The sequence below is a fragment of the Meleagris gallopavo genome, chromosome 22 (genome assembly GCF_000146605.3).
Source record: "Meleagris gallopavo isolate NT-WF06-2002-E0010 breed Aviagen turkey brand Nicholas breeding stock chromosome 22, Turkey_5.1, whole genome shotgun sequence".
NCBI lineage: Eukaryota > Metazoa > Chordata > Aves > Galliformes > Phasianidae > Meleagris > Meleagris gallopavo.
The window spans coordinates 11,631,523-11,645,035 of record NC_015032.2 but is presented as its reverse complement, the minus strand read 5'-3'; the positions used below and the strand labels follow the sequence as shown (position 1 = coordinate 11,645,035).

General features: G+C 41.5%; 1 protein-coding gene and 1 long non-coding RNA gene across 2 annotated transcripts; both read left to right on the top strand.

Moving 5' to 3' along the window:
• The first annotated feature begins 323 nt into the window (after positions 1-323).
• Positions 324-4,151, top strand: MC3R (melanocortin 3 receptor). The gene has a single exon (XM_003212143.3). The coding sequence runs from the start codon at positions 729-731 to the stop codon at positions 1,704-1,706; it is 978 nt and encodes a 325-aa protein (XP_003212191.1). The 5' UTR covers positions 324-728; the 3' UTR covers positions 1,707-4,151.
• Positions 4,152-7,364: 3,213 nt separating this feature from the next.
• Positions 7,365-8,935, top strand: LOC109370808. Its single transcript, XR_002121238.1, has 2 exons — positions 7,365-7,471; positions 8,205-8,935. It is a non-coding gene; the product is annotated as an uncharacterized LOC109370808 (long non-coding RNA).
• The last annotated feature ends 4,578 nt before the right edge of the window (positions 8,936-13,513 follow it).

Genomic DNA, 13,513 nt, shown 5'->3' with positions numbered 1-13,513 from the left:
GAGGAGAAAAAAAAAGCCCCACAGGATCAACTAGCAAGAGCTAGAAAATCTGCAGTTTACTTCCTTTGTGAACAAATTCAGGACCGAAAATAAACAAATCCAAACCATCAGGAGCACCTCCTCCTCCCCCGGGACGAACAGAACGCGCACCGCGGCGGCGGCTGCCAGCAGGGGGCGCTATGCGGGCTGCGCCGCGCTGTCACTCAGCGAGCCGCCCGCTCGGCAGTGGCCGCTGCTCCGCGCGGAGGACCGAGTAGGAGTTGGTTTTTCCTCTCACACGTGTATAAAACCCTGCGAGTTTTTTTATTGGTTTTTCGTTGTTTTACCTTTCTTGCCATCGAGGTCTCGAGCTGCAGCAGACCGGCCGGCAGCACAGAAGGGGCTATCGGCTGCAGCCGCGGAGCTGGCATCGTGCTGCTGCTGGCTTCTCTTTTCAGAAAAAGCAGCTTGATGCCCGATTTTAAGCTCACTTCCTTCCAAGGCAGAGCAGCAGCCTGGGACTGACACGAGACTCACTCTAAATGAAGATTCTTTTTTTCAAGTTTCTACTTGCAGAAGTGACTAACAAGAACTCCTGCTTGGTTCCACCCCGTGTGCATTGCAACAGTTTGGAAGGAATTATTTTTCCTTTTGCTTTTTTCTTTTCCCTTCTTCCCCCTCTTTTTCTTTTCTTCTTCTTTTAACCTTTGCTCTGTCAGCTCTGTTATCACCTGCAAACCTGGCTGACCATGAACAGCACACACTTTGCCTTTTCATTTCAGCCTGTGCTGCTTAACGTCACTGAAGATGCCAATGACTCAATTCTCAACAACAGAAGCAGTGATGGATTTTGTGAGCAGGTCTTCATAAAAGCTGAGGTCTTCTTGGCTCTAGGGATCATCAGCCTGCTGGAAAACATCCTCGTCATTCTCGCAGTGCTGAAAAATGGAAACCTACATTCTCCCATGTACTTCTTCCTCTGTAGCTTGGCTGTGGCAGATATGTTAGTGAGCATGTCAAACGCCTTGGAGACCGTCATGATCGCAATCCTGAGCAGCGGCTATTTGATCATCGATGACCACTTCATTCAGCACATGGACAATGTTTTCGACTCAATGATATGCATTTCTTTGGTAGCATCAATTTGCAACCTCTTGGTTATAGCCATTGACAGGTACATCACTATTTTCTATGCTCTCCGTTACCACAGCATCATGACTGTGAAGAAAGCTTTAACCCTAATTGTGCTCATCTGGATCGCCTGCATCATCTGCGGCATCATATTCATCGCCTACTCAGAAAGCAAAACTGTCATTGTCTGTCTCATCACCATGTTCTTTACCATGCTCTTCCTCATGGCCTCCCTTTACGTTCACATGTTCCTGTTTGCACGCCTGCACGTGAAGCGGATCGCAGCCCTCCCTGTGGACGGGGTGCCCTCCCAGAGGACCTGCATGAAGGGCGCCGTCACCATCACAATACTGCTGGGTGTCTTCATTGTTTGCTGGGCGCCTTTCTTCCTTCACCTCATTCTCATCATTTCTTGCCCTATGAATTCATACTGTGTCTGCTACACTTCACACTTCAATACTTATCTGGTTTTGATAATGTGTAACTCGGTAATCGATCCGCTCATTTATGCCTTCCGGAGCCTGGAGATGAGAAAGACTTTCAAAGAAATAGTATGTTGCTGCTATGGTGTGAGCGTGGGACAGTGCATGCTGTGAGCTCCTGGCTTTGTGTGGGAGCAGAGGAAGCATACGGTAGGCGTGTGAATGTGTACGTGGACGTAGATACATAGCAGCTTCATTTTAAAAGCACTGCTTGAAGAAAGGGCGCAGGAAAAAAGCTCCTATTTAATGCCTTGATTTATGCTTTTCAAAATGAAAAGATTCAGCTAAATGATTTGAAGCTATTTAAATAGCCATAACAAAGCAAAGTCCAAAGCAGCTTGCAAAATAGATGAGAAAATGTGAAATGAGGAAAAAAGAATCCTGAAAGTGAACGTTACCCTACAGAGAATGGAATAATATTCTGTCTCGCTCCTCCATCTGCACCTGTTGCTTTATCTCTGTGCCTCTATCAGTGAAGTCAGTGTTTCCTAAAAGATCCCTTAGAAACTTCTCCGGAAAGCTACTCACCCACAATCAAATCAAAACACTGATAGTGACAGCTTTGCTCTGATGTCTCCACCTTTTAATAAAGAAACAGGCTGACATTTGTGCTGCTTTCTATAAAGAAAATCAGTAAAAGTCTTAAAAGGATGAGAGCAAACCATCCCCAGCACTGAACTATTCCTCCTGTAAAGTCAGCTCAGTGAGAATGAACGACTGTGTGAGCAACAGTGTGATTTACACAGCTGATGGGTAGAAGTGACTCATTTGAAGATGCCAATTACTTTCCTTATTGTGGGATACCAGTACTATATCCTCAGAAGTTTTTGAAGAAGTGGATTGCACTGATTACTGTATTTGGTATGGTGATAAATCGGATGTCTCTTTTTGATAATTATTATCCGGTGAGATTCATCCCTTGAGAATTTCAAAGGCTGAGGATCTGAAGACGGAGCTGAACATAATGAATAGCTAAGATGCCAAATCATTTAACACAAAGCATTAAATCTACACAGACTCTTCAGAAACAGCCGTGTGGCTAAGTGAGGTACCTGCTAACAGGCAGATGTGGCTCTACGCACTGATTACTGTACGTCCTGGGTCAGTCTGGTTTTACTTAGAGAGCTTTAACCTGACAACAGTGGATGAACGCTCCTGCACTGAAATCAAGAAAGCAACACTTCTTTGCAGTCACTTTTATGTGCAGGTTGGTGGCATATAAAGCGCACGACTTCAGCTACAGTAGTTCAGTCTTTTCCTCTGTGTTTGTAGGAACAAACCACACGAGAAGACCTCAAGTAGCATCTCGTAACCAAGCAAAGACAGACATGAGTTGTGTGTATTACAATGTACAGGCTGTATTGCTGTCATCACTAAGAAACTCTAAGCCATGGTAAAGTCTGCTTGGCAGCCTTCTGGTATCTTGCTTCTAGTAAGGGCAGTCGCCTGAAACCCTCAGGAAAACAAAGCCTATTGCTTTCGAGCAGCTAAAAGCTCTCATTTGATTTAAGTCTCTCTCTCATTTCTTCCTTTCAGTGCAATTGCTATGTTATTATTTCTGGGGCTCTCATTATCAGTCCTGGAATAGACCAGAGCCCCCCAGTCCCTCCTGCCTCCATTTCCGCATTCACACCTCATGGCCTGGCTCAGCTCCCAGCTGATGGGATTTCACTGCTGGCTCTGGAACACAGCTCTCACTGTCTGCAGGAAATACATGCCTCACTGACTCCAAACACTGGCCTAGAATGTTTGTGTGAATGTGTTCTATTCTCAGCATCCTACAACATACACAGAAGGCATGCTAGCTTTCTAATCCTGTGGAGTGTATCACATTCACAGAGTCAAGAACCATCTCTCCTTGTGCTCCAACCTCATTCTGCTCATCAGCCAAACCAGCCTCATGTTCACCATTTCCCTTGTACTCTCATCACACCTGAAGTCCCCTTATCAAGTTCTCATCTCCTCCCACAAACCCATTCCCTCCCATCTCCCCAACATTCCCACTGTTCCACCATTCACTTAACTTCATGAATACATTTAAAATAAAAGAATTTATTAAAAAAACCCACACCAAGGTCCTTTGGGCACGGCACATAGCAGAACAGGCATAGATGAATGGCATTGCTGCCATGGTTCTGGTGGTGACCAAAGAAAATCCCAACACCCAGCAGTAAGCTCAAGCCAGGTGCTCTCAGCCCATATCTGCATCTCACAAATCACAGTTGGTAGTAAAATCTGTTTTGTTGGCTCTGGCTTTTGCAATAGCAGATGTGGTACATTAAGATGAACTGAAATCAGTGTAGGATATCTCGTAACAGACCTTATCTTGCTGTGCAAAACTGTACTTGTTTGTAAAAATCCCTACCTGGTGTCGGTGTTATGTACCTTAATTCTACAGAGCATGGTTTGTCACGATTCCCTGTCTCAGGTTATTGTGTATTTAGCTCTTATTGTACCTTATGTCTTATTTTTCATTTTAAACACAATTTTAGATGAGACTACAATTCATACTGTGCTGCACATTTAAGCAAAGAATAAAGATCTGTTGAATAAAGCAATCTGAAGACATCACTCAGAATTGTGTTTGCTTTTCCTGGAGCACCACTCCATGTCAAACCAGTCTGTGATCTGGTTCACAAGACTAGAAATATGGGAATAAAAAGCCACCTCATTGTGCATAGCAGCCATAGAGAAAGGAGAGAGAGCAAAACCCTCCAGCACCTCTCCTACTGCTTCCAGCACTGGGCACCAAAGGTGCAGCTCTCCCCCACAAAGGTGGATTTGGGGTTCACAAGGTGTCTGCTGACCACCCTTGAGAAGGGCAAGAAATGGCAGAGATGACATCCTTTTCATTTAAAGATGCCGTTAGTATGGACTTATTGATTCCATCTCTGTGCACAACAATCAGTTTGCTCAAAGATTTGTTTAAAAAAAGAAAAAAACAAAAAACCCACAACCCTCATATTCAGACAAATCTGAATTCTCAGGCACCAGTAATTCACTAAGTCAACTCTGCACAGCATGTTCTGCAAATTATAGCCAGCCTCGTCTCTTCAACGTAGTGTTAGCACAGTGCTTGCACTTTTTCCATCAAAAACTGTCTAAATATTTTAGAATCGAAAGTATTTGCCCTAATGGATAAATAACAAAGCCCAGGCACAGAATTCTGCAGTAAGCCAAGGTCCACTAGTACAAATATCTTGACTGTCAGAGTTAAGGCATTAAAATACAGCCCTAATGTTTAAATTTTATAAAGGACTTTAAATGACCAGAAGCATGGAGCAAGGAAGATAGATTCTCTAGGCTAGAGTTACAAGTGAAGCCCTTTTTGCACAGGGTAAATTCATTACCCAGAGAGCTACTCAGCATCACAGCTGCACGTGTCACTGTGGTTATTGGCTGGGCTGGAAGGGAATGGGGTCACAACTCAAGTCAGACTTCAAAGGATGGATGAAAATAAGTTGCATTGGGTTTTCTCCAAAGTCGATAACATAGTTTTGATACTTTAATTCTTCTTGGAAAACAATTCTTTTTAATTCTTCCTACTGGTTTAAAATACTTCTTTTCTGGGAATTAAAACAACAATAGATTTGGTGTTTGTACAACACTGTATTGGTAAATGGGGCAGAATGTAAGTCCAAGTATATATATATATATATATAAAATCAGGATGACTTATGACAAGGGCTTTGAAGGATTAAGGCAGATTCCTATAACATTCACAACATTCTGAAAACACTGAGGATCTACTCATTGCTTACACAATCACGTGACTTTGCTTGCACCAGAAGAGAGCACACCTCCACATTCTGCAACACAAGGCCAAGGAAAGCACAGCAATGACAGCAGAGCAGCAAAGCCCTAGGCAGCAGCAAGTGAAGGTTTGCTCAAATGCAACAGCCAGAGAAATAAAGGGCAAAAAAAGATGCTTAGCTTCAGAAGAATACAGACCCATAAGGATCTCTGATACAAACCTTATGCCTTCACTGCCAACCCTTAAATGAGAGCTCCAGCCCTTCCATCACTCAGATGCATTGGTTACACCTGAGCTCCCCTGGGCTGGCCCTGCCTTCCCACCAGGTGCTCCATCACTGCTTCAGGCTGTGGCTCAGCATTGCTGGTGATCAAAGTTTACTTAATATCATCTGTTGCTTTAGATGTTGTTCGTTGTGCCAGAGCCAACTGTCTGCTGTAAACAGTTCTGAATTTCTGAGGGTTTTTTAACTACAAAGTTCAAAACAAACCATGTGGAACACGTATTTCCTTTCTCTGTTTATGAAAAACAAATAGAATTTGTTTGAAAGTATTTCTTTCTCTTGTGATTATGAATAAAGAAGGCATTTGTAAAGTGAGATTTACTCCAAAGAGCCTTCCACGGTTCTTCCATTTCAACTGTTTGTATAAATCATAAATAGTCAGTACTAATCTTCAAGCATTAACTGCTGCTATTTCTGGTTTGTTCTATGCTCTTTTGTTGAGTCAATGTCAAAAATAAATATTCTAGGAAAAGTAAAATGTATTGAACAGTTCTCTTTCACTGTAATGGGTATAATAAGCAGCATGATACTTTCAACCCATTACTGATGCAATTACCACAATTGTGAGGATGCACTCTGGGGGTAAGCTGTAAGTGAATCATAAAGCCAGGGGCCAAGCATAATGGACTTGGGACTGCATTCAGATATTAACTTGAATTAGATGTGGGCAAATCCACATATATCATAAGGAACAGACATTTCTTTAGACCTGCAGCTTCTCAAAGGCACCAAGAGCTGCAGGCAAGGCCAAACCATTGCAGACCCTCAGCCTTGTGCACCTGCTGTTACACTTTCCCATCCACACTAACTCACTCATCGCAATCCCACTTTGCACAAGCAGTTGGGCAGCAATTTCAGTATCTCTGTCATCAAAAAGTGCACTGCTGAAACAACATACCCAAAGGGGCCCTTCAACTGTGTGAGCGAGCAGATAATCAAAGCAGTGAAAAGGTGCAGCTGGGAGCATTGTTCTGAATGGTTGTTTGCTGTGATGAGAAAAGGCAGCGAGGGTCTATTAGCACTTATTTTCTTAGGGGTTCATATTTTACCTTAACAGAGCTTTGCATGAGTGTCAGCTCACATAGCTTAAAGCATCAGAGTGCGTGCTGAGAGAAGCATCCAAGTGAGATTCAGAATAAAAGCAGTAACAGAGTGCTTCTGCTGCTGCAGCGTGTGCTCCCATCCAGGGCTTCGTTAGCTGTGGCTGCAATTAACTCCTCTGTTCCTTTTGCAATATCTTATTGCATGATGGTGGCTGTTTCTGCACGCTTTCTAGAAAATTCACGTTAGAACACCGTTTCATCAGTGACTTGCACGACTGACGTGCCAGGAGCTGCTCTCCTCTTTGACTACAGAGAGAGCTGGCAGGGCCTGCTGGAATCCAGCACTGAAATGCTTTCATCTGATTGCTGGTTTTGTTGAGGTGAGTGGTTACTCTGTTCTGTGTTCAGGGACCAAAAAAAAAAACAGGGCGGAGTTTTTAGAAATAACTTGATTTTGATCTTTACCCCAGGTAAGTAAAATGAATTTGCATACAACTCTGCAGATCTTGACCTTTCCAAATTAGACATTCAATAGTGAATAAAATTCTGAAGTTGTTTGTGGGTTTTCTGTGGGTTTTTGTGGTTTTTTTTTCCCCTGAAATAGCTATGGAATGGAAAGGGTCAAGCAGAGGCAGTTCTGACTCTTGTAGTTGTGCTATCACCTCTGAGATCACAGAAATCTGGTTCCAGAACTGCCCAAAGAGTGCAGATCCCAGAGCTCCAGCACTGCCCTAACGTGTGTGAGCAATTCCCATTTTCATGGGAAGAAAAGATTTGAGAATGGATATCTTTCCTGCCTGTAAGCAGACGAGAGCTACTATCCAAGCATCTGCAGTTAATTGGTGCAGACTTTGAATCATTGTTAGCTGCTTTATTTCACAAAGCCCCAGTGCTACTCCTGTCTTCAGCTTGTAAGAGCAAAGCAGCCCTTCTCAACCCCCTTGTCTTTCATACTGTTGCAGAACACCTTCTCTGTTTGGGCAGAGTAGCAGAGCACTGCTCATAGCCTTTTATTCTTACCTCTCCACTGCAGTCAGTTACCTGAACCAGGTGACTTCAGACATCTTAAAATCACACAGGCATGTACTTGAAGATGAGCTCTAAATCCAGGACTCCTTATTTGAAGCTCTTGAGTGGTTTATGAACAGTAAACAAGATTTGGGGGTTTTTTTTGTTTTTTTTTGTTTTTTTTTAGATTTCCCTGTACAAAATCAGCTTAAGGAGACTTGAGAATTCAAACCTTCTGGTGAGAAAATAAAGATACGTGTATTTTAGGAAGCACGACCAAACACGAAGCATGCAGTGCACTTCTCCTACAAAAGAGTTTCATGGGTTTGCTCATAGAACTTGACATACAAAAATCCAACAGAATATCTTACTATTGCCATGATAAAGTGCATTGTATTGTATTTTTTGTAATATATCATATTTTCAATCCATAAGGCTTATCATATAACAAAAAGTTGCTTCTCTGACATACAGAAGATACTCCAAAATGTAAAATAACATAGACCCTGTTACTACATTTCCAGGTTTGCAGAGCAGTGTGGATGAGGAGGAGGAAGCTGCTTCATTTTCCCACTTCATGACTACACAGCTTTTTATTTCCTTCTGAGCCATGGGTGTGTAATCAGTGACTGTGATCGTGTGCTCCACAAAAGCTACCACAGCACCGTTAACCACCTTCATAACCCTCATTTGAGAAATCTGCAATAACAATTCCAGTGATGAAAGACATTTGCATACAGTTAATGTAAATCTAATGCTTAAACAAGCTCTACAGAATATTAATCATCCTGATTTTTCTGAGAGGTCATAAGAAAAGTAATCAAGACATGATTTAATTTATGGTGATGAGCCACTTAAATTGCATATGTATGGAGAGGGGGGATGCAATGGAGGAAATCTGGGTAAGTTTGGAAGAAGCTTTGAAATGTCCAAACAAACATTTAAAAACAATCTATGTAAATACAATTAGTAAGACACCAAATTGAGCTTTATGATCCAAAGAAGTTCCCATCGGCCAAAATTGGACTGAAAGGAACAGACAGAAGAGAATGAGGATATGCACTGAAAACGTTACCTTTGGAAGCATGAGCATATTTGTGCACAACGTGACAGATGCATGTTTCTATGGTAGAAAGTTTTGTACTAAGGAACAGTCACTCTCTTACGATAAATTCCTTTCTATGAGAAAGCATGGGCCCTTTCCTTTCTGCTAAGCAAGCTGTTGAAACTGAGAGCAAATACAAGTGGTTGACTTGTGGGAGTAATAACAAGGTGAACACTGTTGCTGTAACTGATTTGTATAATTTAACTTTATTACGGATGACCTGGCATTTGATTTAATAATTCTATCACACTGTTATTATCCAAAATGCATTCATTCTTTTGTAATTTGAAAAAATGTACCTGAAAGTTATAAACCAGATATGTCATGAATTCCATTACAAAGTTAATAACTATGAAAATCTAAATTTTAGGTCAAAAATTAGGAGAAATAGAATGATACTGAAGGTAATTTCCATAAGGTCAGAACATGCTCTCAAGAGAAAAGTAACCATTTCTCTTGTTTTTTGTTTTTTTTTTTTCCTTTTCCTAAATTTCTATGTGCAGACAGTATAGTTATAAACTCTTCTGAAATGGAATCATCCATGCATGGAATCAGTGCACGCATCTGTTGCTAAATATTGTCATTAAAAATGAATTCACCCAGTCGAAAAAACAATGTTCTCAGAGTTTTAATTCATTGCTTTCTTCTCTCATCTCATATAATATTCATTTAAACAGTTTCAGGTGCATTTCTACTACTTCTGATTGTTGTGCACCAGGACTTCACATTGTAAAGACCTTTTTTGCATTAGGCCTTCTTTGCTGGGTGACAAAATAACTGTTCTGGATGCAGCTGGAAGGCTTGTGTGCTTGCAAAGGCCGTGGTATTTGGAGAGAAGGGGAAGCTCATCTGGCTGCTCCAAGGAGAAACCACTGCACTGCGTTGTGCAGGACAGGGCTGCCAGCTGACTCAGTGTGGCAGGAAGGGAAAAACCCCCAAAGCATATCTGTAAGGTCTGCCCTATATTTATTTGGCCTCTATATTTAGGTATCCTTACTTCGTGTGAGTTAGAACACGTTGTACTTGTAAGGATTGCATGAAAGCGAAGCCCAACAGAACCTTAAAACTTCAATCCTTAAGGTAACAAAGACCGAAGAACAATGTTACTTGGAGAGAAATAGCCACCATACAAATCCTGCACGACAATGAGTGTACAGTGGAAAACAGTGCACTCTCTCTTAATGAGAAGGTAATCAAAAAGAAACTAATTATCTCTGATATGAAGGATTTTAAATACCATGTTTTGATCTCAGTGCAGCTCCTGGAGCTGAAGAGTAGTGAAAGTACTGAAAGTCCCAATGTGGGAGAGATGTTCAAAGCCAGATCAATTATCTGAAGAACAATCTGTGAAGAGGCAATCAGTTTTATTCAATACTTTGTTTGCTTTAGGAATGCAGACCAGAGGATGAGGTTTTCTTTTCCTTCTTTTTGGCTTGCAGACCAGAAGAACTCTTAATTGATACTATGGGGGGAAGAATCCTTTGAGTACTTCCCTGCTGTTGCCCAGTCCTAAACAAACAGAATTTCTCACTTAAGCACTTGAACATATCGACCTTAAGTTTTCATCTTTGAAGGTTCTATAAGGCTCAGGGAAAGATGGGGGGTGGAAATCTGAATTAATGTGAAATAGTGAAAGTAGCAGAGCTGGCAGGGAGGATATTTTGCTCAGGAGTTGTATTTTCAGAATTCAAACAGCCCAGAGACACTCAGGGAAAAGCATTTCCTAGGATAGCTGTGTGACAGCTGCGTGGTTTGTTTTCTTAAATACAGTCCCTGTGGTAGTTCTCCTTAATTAAAAATTATTCCAATACAGTGAAGTAATACTTTACTTCTAATGTGACAATTACTCCCAATTTGCCATATAATTGCTCATCAGGAAAGGCAAACAGTTCCCAAGGCATCTACACAAATATTGCTATTTAGAAAATTACTTCACTAATATCCCACCCACTGTTTTGTCTTTCTGGAATCTGGTAAGGGCTCGTGTCACCAAAGATTATTGCATTTCTCTTCCTGAAGAGACAGGTACACTGAGAGAGCTCTGTCAACAGCCAGTGGAATCTTCTCGTGATCAAAACCACCACTTCAAAGAACAGTGAGCCATCAGATTTCTGAATAAAGGAGGAGATGGAACTGACAGAACTAAGAATGCAGCTTCCTCATTTATACAGCAGTGTATATCGGACCATTAATCCATCTGCATAATTAGCGAGCATGTGTTTAAAAATAAACAGTCATTTCTTCAGCAGGGGGATGGAACTTGAGCAAGTCTTATCTTCATGAGTCTCTGTCATTACAAAACAGGTAGTTTTTCTGAAAAATATTGTTTAGCACTGTTATCTGATTAGGGTAATATTGCAATAAGGTCATTTTCAGAAATGTTTTTGCTCATACTGTGAACCCACAGCCTTTTTCTGCCAGTCCCAATGAAGCCAGACCTGCACTAGGTGGACATTCCCAGTGTTTCAGCAGCTGAAATCAGCTGCTTGCTGTAAGAAAAAAGAAAGTACTTTGGTAGGAACTTTCCTGCCATCATGAGTTATGTGATGTGCATGTATTTACGTACGTATGTGCATTCACACACAGGTCTACAGGGCCATACATTCATTTTCCTTATGAAGACGTAGTTTGAACCACTCAGTAGCAATTCATAGGAAAGCAGTCAGGTTTGTTCTGTGCATGTATGATAGTGGAGCTTCTTTGTGTTACTTTAGCAAGAATTCAAACATCCTCTATTCTTCTGCCTTACATCTGTCTAGTTTGAATCAAAACGTGAAAAGTGAATGAGATCTATGGATTTATAATGGTCATTTTAAGACAAAGTGGAACCTGGCAAACTACAACGTACTGAGATTAATACTGCCTGGCTTTTCTGTGAAGCTCAAATTTCAACTGTTCTTTTCAGGAGCCTCTGTTAATCCAACTACTGATTCAAATTTTATCATCTTATTTTGTGGAACTACAAAATACAACTGTTCTAGTGGAGAGATCAGAATACCAAAGCAATTCCTCCTTTGATTTTTCTCCACTTGAGTTCCTCTGTGTATTTAAAGGCATGCAGGGGCAAAATTTCTTCAGACTCCTGGGAACATTGAGTCCTGAAAGCATTGAGTAAGATGACCACGAGCAACACCAAACAGCAACACCTGCTGAGCATCCCCAGGTGGTTTGATTGCAAACCTAACCCAGCAGATCAGCAGTTCTGATGAGCTCAACATCCTATTTTGTAATAACAAAAAGAGTGAAAGGCCTTTCAAGCAGCTTGGCACAGCTCCACAGCAGAGCACAAACCTGCAGTTTGAGCTCCCAGTGCTGCTTGTGTAAGCCTGGCAAGGATGACAGCTTTCAGCACACACTGCATCTTTTGGCTTGCATGGTTTCCCAAAGCTCAGCCATGTGCAGCAGCCACAGCACAGCACAGCGATGCCACAGCAGCACGGCAGGGCCAGAGGCACTCAGCAAAAGCATCACCTTGCAGATGGGCTGTGTTCAAGCAGGTCTGATCAGCAGTTCAGGCAGACTGCCTTCTCCACCTGGCCAGGAGAGCTCGGAGACAAAACCACTGTGCTAGTGTTTCCCTGTCATTCATGCTGATAAACTCTGGAAGCAAATCAGCATTAGGAAGCAAAACAAGATATAATTGCCATAGACGTGTACTGTGAAACAGCCAATTTGGCTGCAATTCAAATGAAAAATTACTATTACTTTGCCTTCATTTGCTATCTTCTGTATCAGAGCTTGTTATTAGTCATATTTCTGGTGCACAGTCCAGGAATAATGCAGTTTAATACTCAGCAGGAAATGGATATGTTGACATAATAACAGAGGTGTGTATATTTTGGTTGAATAATTACTTCTTTTCAAGGCAGGAAGGCTATGGAGCCATCCTGAATCTAGATGTGACGAAAAGCTCAGGTTCAGACAGAATCCACCACCAGATAGTCACTCAAGTGAATAGGATAATAATCGCTGGATACCACACTGTACATTAAATGACAATTAGAGAAGTTTTTTATTACAAAAAAAATACAGATCAATTACCTCTTACAGACAAGCACATGAAAATTAAGGGTTTCTTGGCACCATACTGTGGAATACTGACAGGGCTTTTTCATATGCTGTGTCAGTAGAATGTAGTTCCCATTCTACTCACAGTTCCTACAGTGGCTAGCTTCAGACCTTCACATAATTCCCAATAACAGTAAAAAAATGCCGGAGAACATCAACCCCAAAAGAAATAATTATTAATAGAAGTGAAAATCCTACCCATTAAAAACCCTCTCCTGAAAAGCTGTTGTGCTCAGGGCTCCCGTAGCTCGTTGCCAATGGCCTCTCCGTCCCACTGTCAAAAAATCTTCTTGCTCTTCAACAACACCTTTCTGAAAATTCATTCAGAAACAAACAAAACTGTCTGCAGCTGATTGCCAAATACCTTAGGAGAGATGTCCATGAGGAATGGATGAGAGCAAAGAAATTTTTAACGCATCAGGATTTCCTTTCTGCACAACATTTATTGTGTTGGTAGATATGAGCTGTACCTTTCCCATACTTTCTTCATGAAGCATAGATCTGTGTGTTGTTTTGTGCTCCAGCTGCTCTCATTTATAATATGCTGCCATAATTCCAGGTTCGTGCTTCTAATCCTAATGTTCTTGTTAGAAAAGGTGTTACTTTTTGACAACAGATGATCATCTTCTCTCCGGGACACTCCTGCCAAGAAGAGAAAAA